Consider the following 13,807-nt stretch of genomic DNA (forward strand, 5'->3'; position numbering starts at 1 on the left):
GAGTGGAAAAACTGTGTTAACGTTGGAAAGTAAACATATTCGACAGTTATCTGCCTGGTTGGGTGAGAGTTAAAGTCTGAAAATATATCTCCAACCAAAAAAATGAAAGGCAACCCGACGTTTCAAAACCAACACGGTTTCTTCTTCAGGGGTGACTGAAGGCGCGTGGACACAGCAGCAGCTCCCAACCTCTTCGTCTTCAAAAAAAGAAAAGAAAAGAAAAAGAATTTCTTTTCTTTTCTTTTTGGAAGACGAAGAGGTTGGGAGCTGCTGCTGTGTCCGCGCGCCTTCAGTCACCCCTGAAGAAGAAACCGTGTTGGTTTTGAAACGTCGGGTTGCCTTTCATTTTTTTGGTTGGAGATATATTTTCAGACTTTAATCTGTGTTAACGTTCCTTCGGTCGTTTTTGATAAACAAGTATGGACGTTTCTGCTGCTGTGGTTTTTAGATTTTGTTATGTTGCAGTTGCCTTCATAGGTTGCAAGTGATTAGATATTGGCGATGGGTGGTCCCCCTTTTGCTGATACTAGCATTTTCTGTTTTTTCCAGTTTTGTATCAGCTGAGATTTGCTTGCTATAAAGGGAGGGCATTGTGAATAAAACTTTTTAGCCATGTCCGAGACGGTGTTGTCCGTGTCCTTCGTGTTTCTGTGCCTCCAGTTTTATAATGTTGCTTAAAATCAGTGTTGTTTAGCACATTAATTCGGATGGCCTTGAAATTAATGTTGTGTGCTATTAAATTCGTACAATGTTTTTGTGTCATGCCAAGTGCATTTATATTAAGTGAAAATTACAGCTTTAGATTCTGACTGGCATATGGATCAAATTATTTTGCTTTATTCTGCCCACTGGAATCATTTATACTTGGTAGGGAAATCGCTTTCTCGCATGAAACTACTTCTGCTTTCTTTCCGTCTATACTGTCAATCCTTTTAAATTGTGCTTGTGTGCATGTTCATACAGCCTGAAGTTAGTCTGCCTCAACTGGCGACTTGTCTAATTTAGCCAGTCCAGTAAAACTGCTAGCCTGGGGCCTGTAACGTGCACCACGCAGTGGCGATGCACGACCGCACGCCAGTACGATGCTCATCCAGATCAAAACGGACAGGGGTGGGGATTGAACCCAGGAGCCCTGGGTTCTGCAAGGCAAGCTTTCGTTCCACGTGCTTTAAGCTGGTTTGCGCTACCCCACTTGGCCACCGATCCCCTTAAATATTTATATTTCTACCTCAACTTGTGTAAATTGCATGCCCTCTTAGAGCTCCACAAGCAGCCCATAAGTCCTTGCAATAGAAGACAGCTTTGTTAACAAAAACAACTCAACATCCACAATGTTTTATTGTGCAGACTACTTTGGCCACACCCAAACCCTTGGCAATTGCTCTCGTCCCTCAGCAATGACACAACCTTCATCTATCGACACAAACACCTTCGCCCCCACACACAGAGCCAACAACTATGCACTGCGATATTTACAACCGGAGACGCTAAAAAAAATTAAGCGAAACACTTGCCACCCTGTCAAACAAAGTCACGGGTTGGAAAAAGATACGCATTTGTCGTACTACTATTCAAGCGTGAGCACAACACCGAACCTCCTCGAGGAACGCACAGCGGAGTCGCACGATCAAGACACCTTGTCACTCCGCGTGTAGCGCCTGCCAAAGCAAAACGTTTGCACTAATGGCACCAGTAGTTTCGTAAAGGGAAACCATGATGCCCGGGGCATCTATCCCCCGCTTGCACAGCAGACGGCGGGATCCAGGGCACCGCTGGGCACCCGTCGAATCGGCAAGGAATGAACAGCCTTCGATTCGACCTAGAGTTGACCTCCGGTCGACCTTCAGTTGACCTTGGCTTTGGGTTGCGAAAACAGGGCAACCAACCTCTGCACGTGGTGGAAGTTCTGCACGGGGAAAAGAAGTGTTTGTCCAATCGCCAATCTAAGAGGTTGCGGATTGGCTGGAACCAATCTGTTTAGAAGCGGCATACTTACGACGACGATGAGGTAGACCGTGCCGAGGTACGCCCCAATCAGGGCCGCCAGGAAGAGATCGAATACGGCTGGCTTTACGCTGCGTGAAAGTAACGTTGCCACAATATGCCTCGAAGCTTTCCATTTAATATCTGGCTGTACGATTGAAGTGCACCCTGAAGTCCGTTGCAACTCGAGAAGGGAGGCCGAGGGAAAGGAAGGCCGAGGAGGAGGAAGCAGACGGAAGGCTCGAGAGAGGAGGTTTCCCACCCTTCTCTCCTGCGTTCCGTCGGCTTCTTCCTCCCCAGCCTTCCCTATCCTCGCCCTATCTTCTTGAGCTGTAACTTACTATAGCAAATACTTGAAGGCTAAATAGGTGTACAAGTTACAAAGAGCCTCTAATGGTTGCAACGTAAACTGTCACAGAAATAAATTATTGGAATTAAATCTAGGTATGGCACAACCCAGTCAAACTCTCTTAATGTTGTTTCCATTCACAGCCTAACTTAAGTTTCCGATAGGTCCTTACAGAAAATAAAATTCACATAAATGCAACCTTCAAAATAGTTTTGCGAGAGTACATGCACCTTGATATTAAACTTTTATCACATACATCGTAGGATTTTGACTATATTATTTTACAGCTACTTTTTGGGTACTAGCAAGTAGTTGCTAACGTCGGTAAGCGGTAAAGCTCATGCCCCGTAATGCACGCAGCCTTCGTGAAGCAGACAGAAGCAGAAAAAAGGAGACGGACGGAGAACAAATGCGTTGGGGAGGGAGCACAAACCTGTACGCATTCATGACCGCAACCGCAGTGTCGTAGAACACGAGCTCAGGATCCCTGAAACAACACAGGAGTGGAGGCACAAACAATTAGAATCTTATAATAAAACGGAAAACAAAATTTGGGGGGGCAGTCGTGCCTAAGCAACAAAAAGCATTTGGCGTACCCACGCGACGGAGTAAAGATTCCTTTAGAACGAAAAACAAAACACGCTCGTGCCTGTGAACTATGCTACAAGTCTCCATCCAAATCCAATGTCACCTCTACTCTGAGAAATCTCGAATCTACTCTCCTAAGTAGCACCGGAAGCGTGTTCAGGCCTAAAAGAAATACGCCCCGCACTGCAATGCCGAGCACGAAATGGCGTCGCGACACCCGGCACCAAAGCACAGGCGTTTTTCTCTTTTAGGCCTAAACGTATTTCCAGCCTCGTCATTCGTCCAGCTCCCTTCGTAGACTGCAGCGATTGGCTCTCTCGAATTCTTCGTCGAGAAGTAGACGCGCCAGACTTCACAGAGTGAACAAGAGACATATAAAAGCTCACAAACTCGCGGAGAAGCACTACAAAGCAAGTCCGTCTTTTATGCTCAGCGTTACTGTTTTTGGAACGCGTCTCCACCTACAGTCGGTGACGGGTTAGGAGCAAAGTGGAAGCCCCTCCCACCTCTCTCCACCTTAGCAGAGTGAATGCTGAAAAGAGGTGGGAGGAGCTTCCACTTCACTTTTAACCTGTCACCGACTACGGTGCGTTTCCTGTCCCATCTCGCACGTGCATCAAAAGTGGTCCCGGAGTGACCACAAACGGCACGTCGCGCCGTCGCGGTCCTTGCAGCTGGGCGTAGAAATGCCGGCGAAAAAGGTGGGCGGATGAGGGGGGCCGCCAGCCACCGCATCCTGTCTCGCGTCTGCTCAGTCTTTCGTCGACAGTCCGGCCACGGAGCGATGCTTCCGCGATGACTTTCGGGCAGAAGTCGAGGGACCACCCGCGGCACCGGCGCCGTTTGAACACGAGGCGGGTGAAGGCAAGCACCTCTTGTCCGGCCGGAAGGTGGACGCCTTGACCTCCTTGAGGTGGCGGCCGAGCCCCTGCTCCAGGGTGGCCACGAGGGGCGACTTCCCCTTGGCCAGCAGCTGGGCACCCCTCGGCTGGCTCGCCAGGAAGTCCACCCACGCGCCCAGGTAGTCCTCCTGCAAAGCCTGCAGACGACGCGGGCGTCCCGCCCCAAAATGAGTGCGCTTTTGCCTCGCCGTTGCGTGCCATTTACAGTAGACTGTCACGTGAAATCGCCCGTCCTCTTAAGGCTGTTTCCACTTAACGTCGCAATTAATAAACTGATTTGGGGGAATAGGTTGAGACAGTGGTTCTCAACCATAGCTGTTTCGGGAATCACCCTCTGGGTCAGCAGTATTGAGGGGAACCCTATCCACCGGGATGGGGGAGTGTATTAGACGACCGTACAATGACAAAGGCGTAAGTGAACTAAAACTTGGGTTTGGGCGAGTTGGTTCATACTGATATAAAAGGTTAAAAAGCGCAAACAAAAAACAAGGACAATAAAGGCAGAAAGACGACAGGTGGGCACCCCATGTGTCTTCAGGCAGCTCTTGCAAAAAGTTGCAAATACAAGATGGCCATCAGTTTTGCTCAGCGAGTAAAAAGGTTTAAGGGGGGACACTACCCAAAAAAGTAAATTCTTGAACCACTTGTCTGATTTAAACTATATTTACAGGGGCTTGTTTCTGCTGATGTAGAGAACATTTCTGCCAAATTTTGTTAACCTGGGTGAAGTACAAAAAAAAAACTGCAAAGGTTCAAAGATGAAAGTGGGCGTGCCTGCGTAGGAAAACTATTGTTTTGAAATTACTTATAAATGTGTTGTTTTAATGTGTTATATTGCATTAGGACAGCTCAGAGCAGATAACTATGGAGCTATATTTCTAATTTTTACCATCTTCCATGACCAAAAAGTCACATAAACACAAATACAGTTTTTTTAGATTTCCATTCTTTGTGCAAATTTTTGTTTTTGAGCACGAAAAATGACAAAACTAAAAAATACAAGCTCATAGTTATCTTCCCCTTAAAATTTCACCCCAGAAAAACTCATAAAAATGAATCCAAGTTATGCAATAACAATAAAGTGAAATTCATGCCAGAAAGTGGAATGGAGAAAAATGCATTCAAAGTGCTCCAACCTCTACCTTTTCTTTAGCATCGGTACACCAAAATTAATTTATAAAAAAATAACTATGCAGTACAATCTAATGAAACTTTCTGGGAATACCCTCTAGATGTTGGTGGATGTAAATATAGCATTTTTCAAAATGAACGTTTTTTTTTGCAGAAATTGTTTTTTCTGGGTAGTGCCCCCCCCCCTTAAAATATGTCGGGTACCCACCTAACCTAATTTCGAGCTGCTGTGAGAGCTTACTTCAGAAAATAAAAAGAACTAGCCTACAAGGGCAGACAAATAAAGTTAGAAGACATGTACGTGTGATTCCATATTCGCATAAAGTGTCCCGCAACATTAAAAAGATAGCAAGCGGATACGATATGAACATTGTTTTCTCGGCCCCTTGCAAGCTCTCGAAAACCTGTCCGACGCTTACACGGCATAAAAAAAGCGCTCTGATCTAAAAAGTATGCAGTGCAGTACACTGAATGTGTCAGCAATGTCGTATAAGAGATACCGTTAAGCTGTCGAAAAGTTTACATCGGGCAAACTGGCAGCTGTTTTAACAACAGGGCACGAGAACATAATCTTTCTGTGCGCAACAATGCAGGGGGACATCTTGCTCACCACTGCACGCGATGCACTGACTGTAAGCCTTTTTTTGGCTGAAACAAAGTTTTCAAAGAAAGCAAGAGATTAAACCAAGGGAGAGGTTATAGAAGCGTTTTACATTGTAGGGACCCTTCCCGCGGCCGCTCCTCCAAGCCCCATTTCCCTGCTTTCTCCTCGCCCTCTCGGCCGTTCTTCTGGCCCCCCCTTCCCCGCTCTCCCGGATCCCCGACGAGTGAGCGTTATCACCTGGTGCGTCACCCCCGTTCGGGGATCGCGGGGGTGGTATGTGGACAGGTTGTGGGGACGCACGTGATCGGCCAGGGTCGAAGCTATGAAAAAGGGAGGCGGGACACTGGGGGGCTCTCTCTCGACTCCGGACTGGTCAGTGGTGGCCGGACGGACGACAGCGACGGACGGGGACTCTTCAAATTTGTGAGTTAGCAAATTGTTTTTACCACGCACTGTGTTGGGCGACTTCTTGGGGAGCGAGCGAAGCACGACCCGATCGGGCGTCGATTAGGTTACGACCCACATAATTTGGCGCCCAAAGTGGGGCCCCGATTATGTGGGTCTCTATGGGAGAAAGCTCCCTGGAGTTCAAACTTCACTGTATTCAAACAAATTTTCGGTCCCCCTCGAGTTTGAATTAACGAGATTCGACTGTATCCTTAAGGTTCAATACGAACTGGGTACTACACTGCCAAACATTCGTCCGGCCACTCCGTACCACGCGCATCTCAGAAATGAGTTCGGAAGTTGCGCTGCACCGGTGCGATTGCGCCACCGCAGTGGAGACTTGAGATTATAGTCAACGAGAGGATGAAGAATGAAATGGTAAGACGGTCTGTCGATTGCACCGCCTCCGGCGCGAGCGTCCAACTCTTGGCAACACTTTGGCGTCTCGCGGGAGAAGAGCCCACGCGCGTGGCCAAGGCGCGACAGAAGGCAAAGAGCGCACAACGGAAGCCCGATATTCGAAAAAGGATGCCCTGCCGTTCTTGCCGGTTCGTGGCTAAAAGACGGACCGACAATGCCATTGGCTGCCTGCGTGCTTAATTCAAAGCAAATATGGATTCTCTTTTGGAACCTCCGGTCGCGTTCAACCACCACAACAAAAACCTTGGATGCGCATTTTTTTTGCCGTTTTTGTAGTTTTCGGTGCGAGCATACTTGCATTTGCATACAGCGAGCCTGTGCCCTAAATTGAGACTTTTCACAAAGGAATGTTTGTTACTGAATTGTTACTAATCACAAGTGCGGCTGCCTAGGCAAGTTCCACTTAGGTTCAAACGGCCGAGATGAGATTGTTCGCAGATGCGTTCGAAAGAAATTGACAAGAAGCTCCCACATCCTAGCTCCCACTCAATTTCCCGATTAGAGGAATCTAGTTACGTGCTAATAATAGATCGAGTTTCAAGAGAATTCAAAGTTAATAGCAATTTTGGTCGAATAATTTCAAATCAAATATCAAAAGTTTTTTTGAGCCTTTCACTACCGTGCACCGTGCTAAACAAAAATTCAGCTGAACTCGTGAAGATTGTTTTTAACCTTCCACCCGTCCACTTCTAGGCCAAGTTAGTATAACTATGTTTAGTAACTGTGGCACGCAAACAACACAGTTGTTGCAGCTATCATTATCAAGATTTATAAATCAGCTTGCTATAAAAAAAAATATTCTTTCTTCAATTTGAGATTTTACAAAAAAACAAAGAACAAAAAAAAAAGACAAGCACGAATGACGAACGCCGGTCGTCAAGATATTGCTACCAAAGATCTAGTACTCTCGCCTAATCGCGGCGGATTAGTTCTGTTGAGAGCGCTTTTTGCCGAGCACCTGTGCAATGTGGGGAAGCAATACCCGCAGAGCCTCGGGGCTAACCTGCCGTGCCGCAACACTTCGAGAAGACGAATATCGCAGTTCATCCCGAAGCGATTATCGAATAGCTTATTATTCGAAACTACTATTAAAAGTTTAGTATAGCACAACGCTAGAGGAATCCGTACCGAAACAATTTTTTTTGAGCTTTTCAAATTTGCACGTAAAATGTCAGTCTCTGTAAAAGTTTGTCTAACCAAGTTCACAAAACGTAACTGCTCAACTGTATTCTTCCCAAGTTTCCCAGGTTCCTTGCTGGTATGCACCTCTTGGTGATGTGCATATCTTTAAAGAAAATAAAAATTGAACTGAATTCATTCAAATTCAATCGACAACCCACCAAGCTGTCCCGGAAAACCTCCACATCAGAGCCATCCAACGTGGTGTTGTAGAGAAGGCGCGCAAGCGCCTCGGCGATCACCTTCACGTTCCGAGCCAACTTGGCTGTCTGCACTTTCTCCCTGGGAAAAAGGTAGCAAACAAACAATTTGAGTCTCATCCAATTACCTGCAAGAATAGTGGTTGTCAAAACAGTAAGCCGTAACAAGCTTCACATACTACGTCGGAATCATAGATAACGGGCCAAAACCTTGTTTTAGAATGTTAAAGAAGCAATTTTTTAGTAGAGGCAATTATTCAGAAGATATTCAACTGTATCCGGAGCACAAGTTTGTCTGCTTCTTGTACAGGGCTTGCGACGATGTTAGAGCGCCAAGCTCTTATTGGCTCATTGGAAAAAATAGTGAGTAGATCTCAAGGCACCTAGCATTGGGGTCTACCCCCCATCCTTCCACTCAAAGCCAATCAGAACTCGGTGTCGTTCCGACGCCGCCGCGACCCCTGCACGCGAAGCAAACGACTTGCTCTCCGCATAGCCTGCCAAGGTCTGACAGCATCATCTATAGCCGACAACTAATGGACTTTAAACCAAACATCCACTCATAGATGTTCGAAGGTCATCAAAGTTAGAAGGCCGGCCGGCGACAATTTTTGCATCGCCGCTCCGGTGTCGCACCTGGTGTCGAAGATGGAGCTCCGGCTGGTGGCGCGGTGGCTGGGCAGCCGCGACACCGTGAAGGCCGGCAGGCGCCGCATGCTGAAGCGCTCGTGCTCCCAGGCCAGCACTTCGTCGGCCAGGTTGATCTTCTTGTGCATCATGGAGACCTTGAGCGGCGGCTCCATGCCCGCACCCACGCGCTCCAGCTCCTGCGTTACGGGTTTCGACGTAAATACACCTCAAGCTGCGACGTGGGAGTGAGTACAGTCTAAGCTCATTACAACAGACCTGGTTACAAGAGACATTTGGATATAACATACCGATTTGTGAGGTTCCGTTGGTTTTCCTCTACATACCATTGACTCAACTTCATATCTGTATATAACATACTCCATTTACAACAGACAGAAATCTTGGTCAAAATCAAGGTCTGTTATAACGAGCTTAGACTATATGTGGATCCAACGTGACGAAAATCTAGACACCGGAAGTGCTAAGTCATCACCCGTGGGCGTAAGCAGGGATGCCTGATCTCGTCGCCTCAATGACTAATGTGATTTTCAACGCACGACTAGTTCGAGCGATGCCTTTTTAACAAATCATTCCTAGCGCTAACAATTGTGGGCTGGAACGGTCTTCTGGAATCTCTCGTGTTAATCACTGACTCTGCAGTTTTTAAAAGCTCCACTGTCTTGCATTTTCGCTCTACTGATTAGGTTTCCAGTGTCGCTACTTTTCAGTTTTCGTTCGCGGCAGTGTGTGCTGTTTCTGTTATCTTGTTGTTTGTTTCCTAAATTTCTTTGTATAATTTCTTGCGTGGCCCGCTCATTGACTAACGCCCCCATGCCAAATGCCGTGGCACGCGCGAGTCGGTGTGTGTGCCCAACTGTCTGAGAGTTGCTCATGTTCGGTATGCACCCATAATTTTGCAGTTTCTGAACCTATTTTCAAAGTTCGAGCAAAAATTGACTTGTCTCGTCGAACTGCATCGAATAGACAGGAATATTCAAGAAAAATTTTGCAGGAAAATGTTTTATCTTGCAAGTTCCACTTTTTAGTGCTACTGAAACACGGTGGAGACTCCCCAGGAGTGCTTAGCCGCCTTCCCGTCCAAAACTGCACACCATTTATTTCGAATCTCCCAAAGAAACTAAATGGACGAGGCATTTTCATGTAACGTCGGTCAAGAGAACATTAGTGCTCCCCGATCTATACAATTTGCTAAGCTCGATTCGACAAATTCGTTTACCAAGATTTCAGCTTAAAGGGCAACTCCGGTCCGTACTTTCGATTTTGGGATTATGGCTGTTTTTAGTGCAGTCAGCGCCCCTGAATTGCAAGGTGTATTTTTTTTCTCGTTATTGTGCGTAGTTTTAAAGATATCGACGTCTCAAAGCTTTGTTTGGGGCGCGGCCGACAAAACCGAAACTAGCCGCTCGAGGTTTTGGCAACACTGGAAATCAGCCGGTATGTGGACGTGACGTCAAGATAGTTCTCGTTCAACGAGTACGCAGGCCCAGCGGCACCTAACTCTGTTGCGCTAGCCGTCTAAAGATAGAAGGTAAGCTGATTTTGTTTTAATGCTGTATACATGGTAGTTATCCAGCATATGTAGCAAGAGTTAGTGCGTATACCCAAAAGCTAGCGACTGGAAAACTCGTCAACTCGTTCCGTGCCGTACACGGCGGCCGCCGCCGCGCGTGCGCTATGCCGTGCCATACTCGTCGCTTGTATACCCAAAAGCTAGCGACTGGAAAACCCGTCAACTCGTTCGGTGCCGTACTCGGCAGCTGTCGGCGTGCGTGCGGTCTTCCGCACTCGTCGCTAGGCCTACATTGCCACCGGGGCTCCGTGGATGGAGCGGCGTTGCTCTACGCCGCGCTGCCAGTGACGTACAGTACTGGGGGCCCACTCGCTTTCGCGCTGCGGGTCAGTCCCAGACACGAAGCTTTGAGGCTCTCCGGCGCAGGCCGCGACGCCCGAACAGACGTGTGCTAAGCTGTAGACGTCTCTTTTTTCGTTATCTTCTCCTCAGGCACGTAAAAGCCAAATTCGTAAGCTACGACACTAATTCACCACATAAGTTCGTCCAGGTAGTGAATCTTTGTAAAAATAAAAAAAAAACTTGCCGCACTAAAAAAAAAAAAGAAAAGTTCTTTGGGCAGTTATTTTCTTCTCAAAACTAGCAAAAGTTTTTGTGGGTGATAAAGGAAAACACAGAAAGTTAGCAAGGTGAGAACACTTTCTTTCCCTTAATTCCGCATTCCCACCCCCACCCACAACAATTTTTTTTTATTAATTTATTTATATACCCTTAAAGGCCCTCATGAGAGCATTACATTATTCGAATACATAGGATTTTAAGTTTTTCTTAGTAACTTGTGACTGAAGCAAGTGTGTTTTTTTTTTTTGTGTTTTTTTTTTCAGTTTTAAATATTATATTTACCTCCAGCCGAACTCGGATAAATTAGAGAGTTGTAACTTACAAATCCGAACTTTCGCGATTTCTTTAAAGTCCCTTGTGGTATTCACAAGCGCAATGTTAATTCATACTGCTGCGTAACGGGTTCGAATGATTGGGAGGCGAATGTTTATATCGCATGAGCTTCACGCGCCGGCTGTTCGCTAGTAGTCGTTACGAACCTGAATACTACGCACGAGATTGCGTAGTAAACAAGCAGTGACGCAAAGCAGAACATTGTTTTCCTTTTCATTATAAACTTTAATGATTGGAGCTAGTTAGTGGTTGTATTCTACATGCCCACCATTCCTCATTCAACAGACATTCAATGGAGCGTGAATGCTCAATCTTCAACACTGCATTTATTGATCAGGATACTTTTATCATGTTTACCTTTTCTGTACATGTACGGTGGGCAAAGAGCGACGGCACGGCAACCTTTATAAGCCTCGACCCCTTCGCTGACAAGCCACAAGCAACCAACACCTGTAGGTTTCGTTTGTAACTCTCCGGCGAAAAATAATCGTAGCAGAGCTTCGATCTGGGGGTCGGTGTCCAAGGCTTTCCAAAGTCCACTCGTTGAACAGCGTTCACCCACACCTTCTCCAATTTCCGATCCGTTTGGAAACTTGTGAAAAAGCACCTCCGGGTTGCGCAGCGGGTTGTTTGAGCAGCCCACAGCGCTACAAGTTGTACTCGGCATCTTTCGAGGAACAGCTGGGCAGTCTTGGGCGCACCGAGTTGCTCGCTAAAACGAGTCTTGGAGTCCTCACAAGCGAATAAACAAAAGGCTATACCGAAGCTACACGGGCTACAGGTAAAAAGCAACGGCTAAACGCGCAATCACAAGCCGAAGTAGCGGTAGTAGCGGCACAAAGAAGCGCGCGCGACGGCTGCGCCGTGCGCCCGTCCGGAACGGAGGAAAAAAAGAGAACGATGTTGACATCACGGCCCAATGTTGCTTTAGCGATCGGCAGCCCGCTGGCCGCCCGCTAAGGAGCAGCGGCTCGCGGCGGGTAGCATTTTTATTATCGGCATTAGTTGAGAATGCGGCGTCCCACGGACGTGAAATTTTGGCTGGGGTCGTATTTTGTGCCACTAAAGCGATATCAGTAATTTAATTCATTTTGAGTTTTGGCCGGAGTTGCCCTTTAACGGTGGATGCTGCCAGGCTAAAACAATGTGCCATGACAAGACAAAACTCGCTCAACCTGTTCCCAGAGGGCCGAAGTTTCCCTAGGGTAGCCTCACCCCAGCTCCAAAAATTTCATAGACTGTCACCTAGGGTTACCAACTCTTCAATGAAAAAAGTCGGGACGGGGGGAGGGGGGGGGGCAGCGCAAGGGAGGAGAGGGGAGACACAAAGGGGTTTATACAAGTGATGATGATGATAACAGGCTCCCACCACAATTTCCGGCTTGCCATTGCTCTTGCATGCTAAAGTGGCAAAATCCTCGCAGCCAATGCCAGACACTGCACCATTGCTTTGTGTGATTTGTGCAAACTTCGTGTTTCGCATCATTGGGCATACGTTAGATCACATACAAGATTTCTAACTCGACCGTCTGAACCAAATCCGGGCCATATAGCTGTCCCGACAGGGATCATGCGGGACTTGGGACACTTTATGAAAAGTCGGGACCAGGGTGTAAGATAGACAGGTGGGGAAACGGCCCATAGTAGCCTACCACAGCGCCGTGACCAGATTGTGTACTCGTCTGCTTGCGGGTACCCCCGATTTGCGACAAATGGCGCTGCGGCGAGAGGAAAAAAATCTGAATCGGATTTGCGTGGAAGTCTATACCAGGGTGTAAGATAGACAGGTGGGGAAACAAGAGCCAAATGAGCGACCGGATTGTGTCCCCCTCGGTTTTCTCTTTTTCTGTGGCGCCATCTATGTGGAGCACCGCGAACTCTCACTCCGGGTGGGCAACCGGAGGCGACCGGCTAAATTGACGGAGATGGTTTCTCGTGGATTTTTAATGGAGGACTGTCGTGCCCTCGGTTTTTTTTGCGCATTCTCCCATAGAGTTCCACGCAAATCTGATTTCGACTTTTTTCCTCTCGCCGCAGCGCCATCTGTCGCAAATCGGGGGTACCCGCAAGCAGACGAGTACACAATCCGGTCTCGGCGCTGCGGTAGGCTTCTATGTACCGTTTCCCCACCTGTCTATCTTACACCCTGGTCTATACGAGAGTGCGCAAAATAAACCGAGAGCACGACAGTCCTCCATTGAAAATTCACGAGAAACCATCTCCGTCAGTTTAGCCGGTCGCCACCGGTCGCCCACCCGGAGTGAGTTCGCGGTGGTCCACATAGATGGCGCCACAGAAAAAGAGAAAACCGAGGGGGACACAATCCGGTCGCTCATTTGGCTCTCATTTTCCCACCTGTTTATCTTACACCCTGGTTGGGACAGTCCCGCGAAATCCGGGACGGTCGGTAACCCTTATGTCACCACCTCTAGGTATAGTGTTTTTCCAGCTTAAGGCCTATATTAGCAGATCTGAGTCACCCATTGTGACATTTAGTTATAAGCCATACACTCCCTAATATGTGCAGTATTATTTGCATGGTCTGTAGGTTTCTGCCCCGTTTTACTGCATGCCAAAATCGAGAGGGGTACTCGGCCAAAAATCGAGAAGGATGAGGGCCTCTTGACGTCAAAACCTCTGCGAGCTCCTGCTCTAAGACACGTCTCCTTAGGTGAGACTAAGTTAACGAGGTCGATGCTTCAGAAATCTTGTTACGTTGATCCATCCATTAGTATTGTATATACTCGTGTATAAGCCGCCCTCGCGTATAACCCGCACCCACCACTTCGTGCAAAAATTTAAAAAAAAAAAAAAATTTATAAGGTGTTTGAAACAAAAGTTTCACCCATCAACAAGGGGCTAGTCCCGCGAAGCACCACAAGATGGCGC

At 47.4% G+C, this 13,807-nt stretch overlaps 1 protein-coding gene across 1 annotated transcript in view; it reads right to left on the bottom strand.

Moving 5' to 3' along the window:
- Window positions 1-1,319: 1,319 nt before the first annotated feature.
- The window catches only part of LOC121834583 (nicalin-1-like), a 30,953-nt gene continuing 18,465 nt past the window's right edge, over window positions 1,320-13,807 (bottom strand). The window contains exons 9-14 of the mRNA XM_042288315.1: window positions 8,440-8,630; window positions 7,765-7,885; window positions 3,793-3,959; window positions 2,766-2,819; window positions 1,997-2,075; window positions 1,320-1,906 (exon numbers count right to left, since the gene is read on the bottom strand). Of these exons, the coding sequence (XP_042144249.1) occupies window positions 1,844-1,906; window positions 1,997-2,075; window positions 2,766-2,819; window positions 3,793-3,959; window positions 7,765-7,885; window positions 8,440-8,630 (675 nt within the window). The 3' untranslated portion in view covers window positions 1,320-1,843. The remainder of the gene's footprint in view (window positions 1,907-1,996; window positions 2,076-2,765; window positions 2,820-3,792; window positions 3,960-7,764; window positions 7,886-8,439; window positions 8,631-13,807) is intronic.

This window comes from Ixodes scapularis, unplaced genomic scaffold (assembly GCF_016920785.2).
Source record: "Ixodes scapularis isolate PalLabHiFi unplaced genomic scaffold, ASM1692078v2 ptg001727l_1___fragment_2___debris__unscaffolded, whole genome shotgun sequence".
In the NCBI taxonomy this organism is placed as follows: domain Eukaryota; kingdom Metazoa; phylum Arthropoda; class Arachnida; order Ixodida; family Ixodidae; genus Ixodes; species Ixodes scapularis.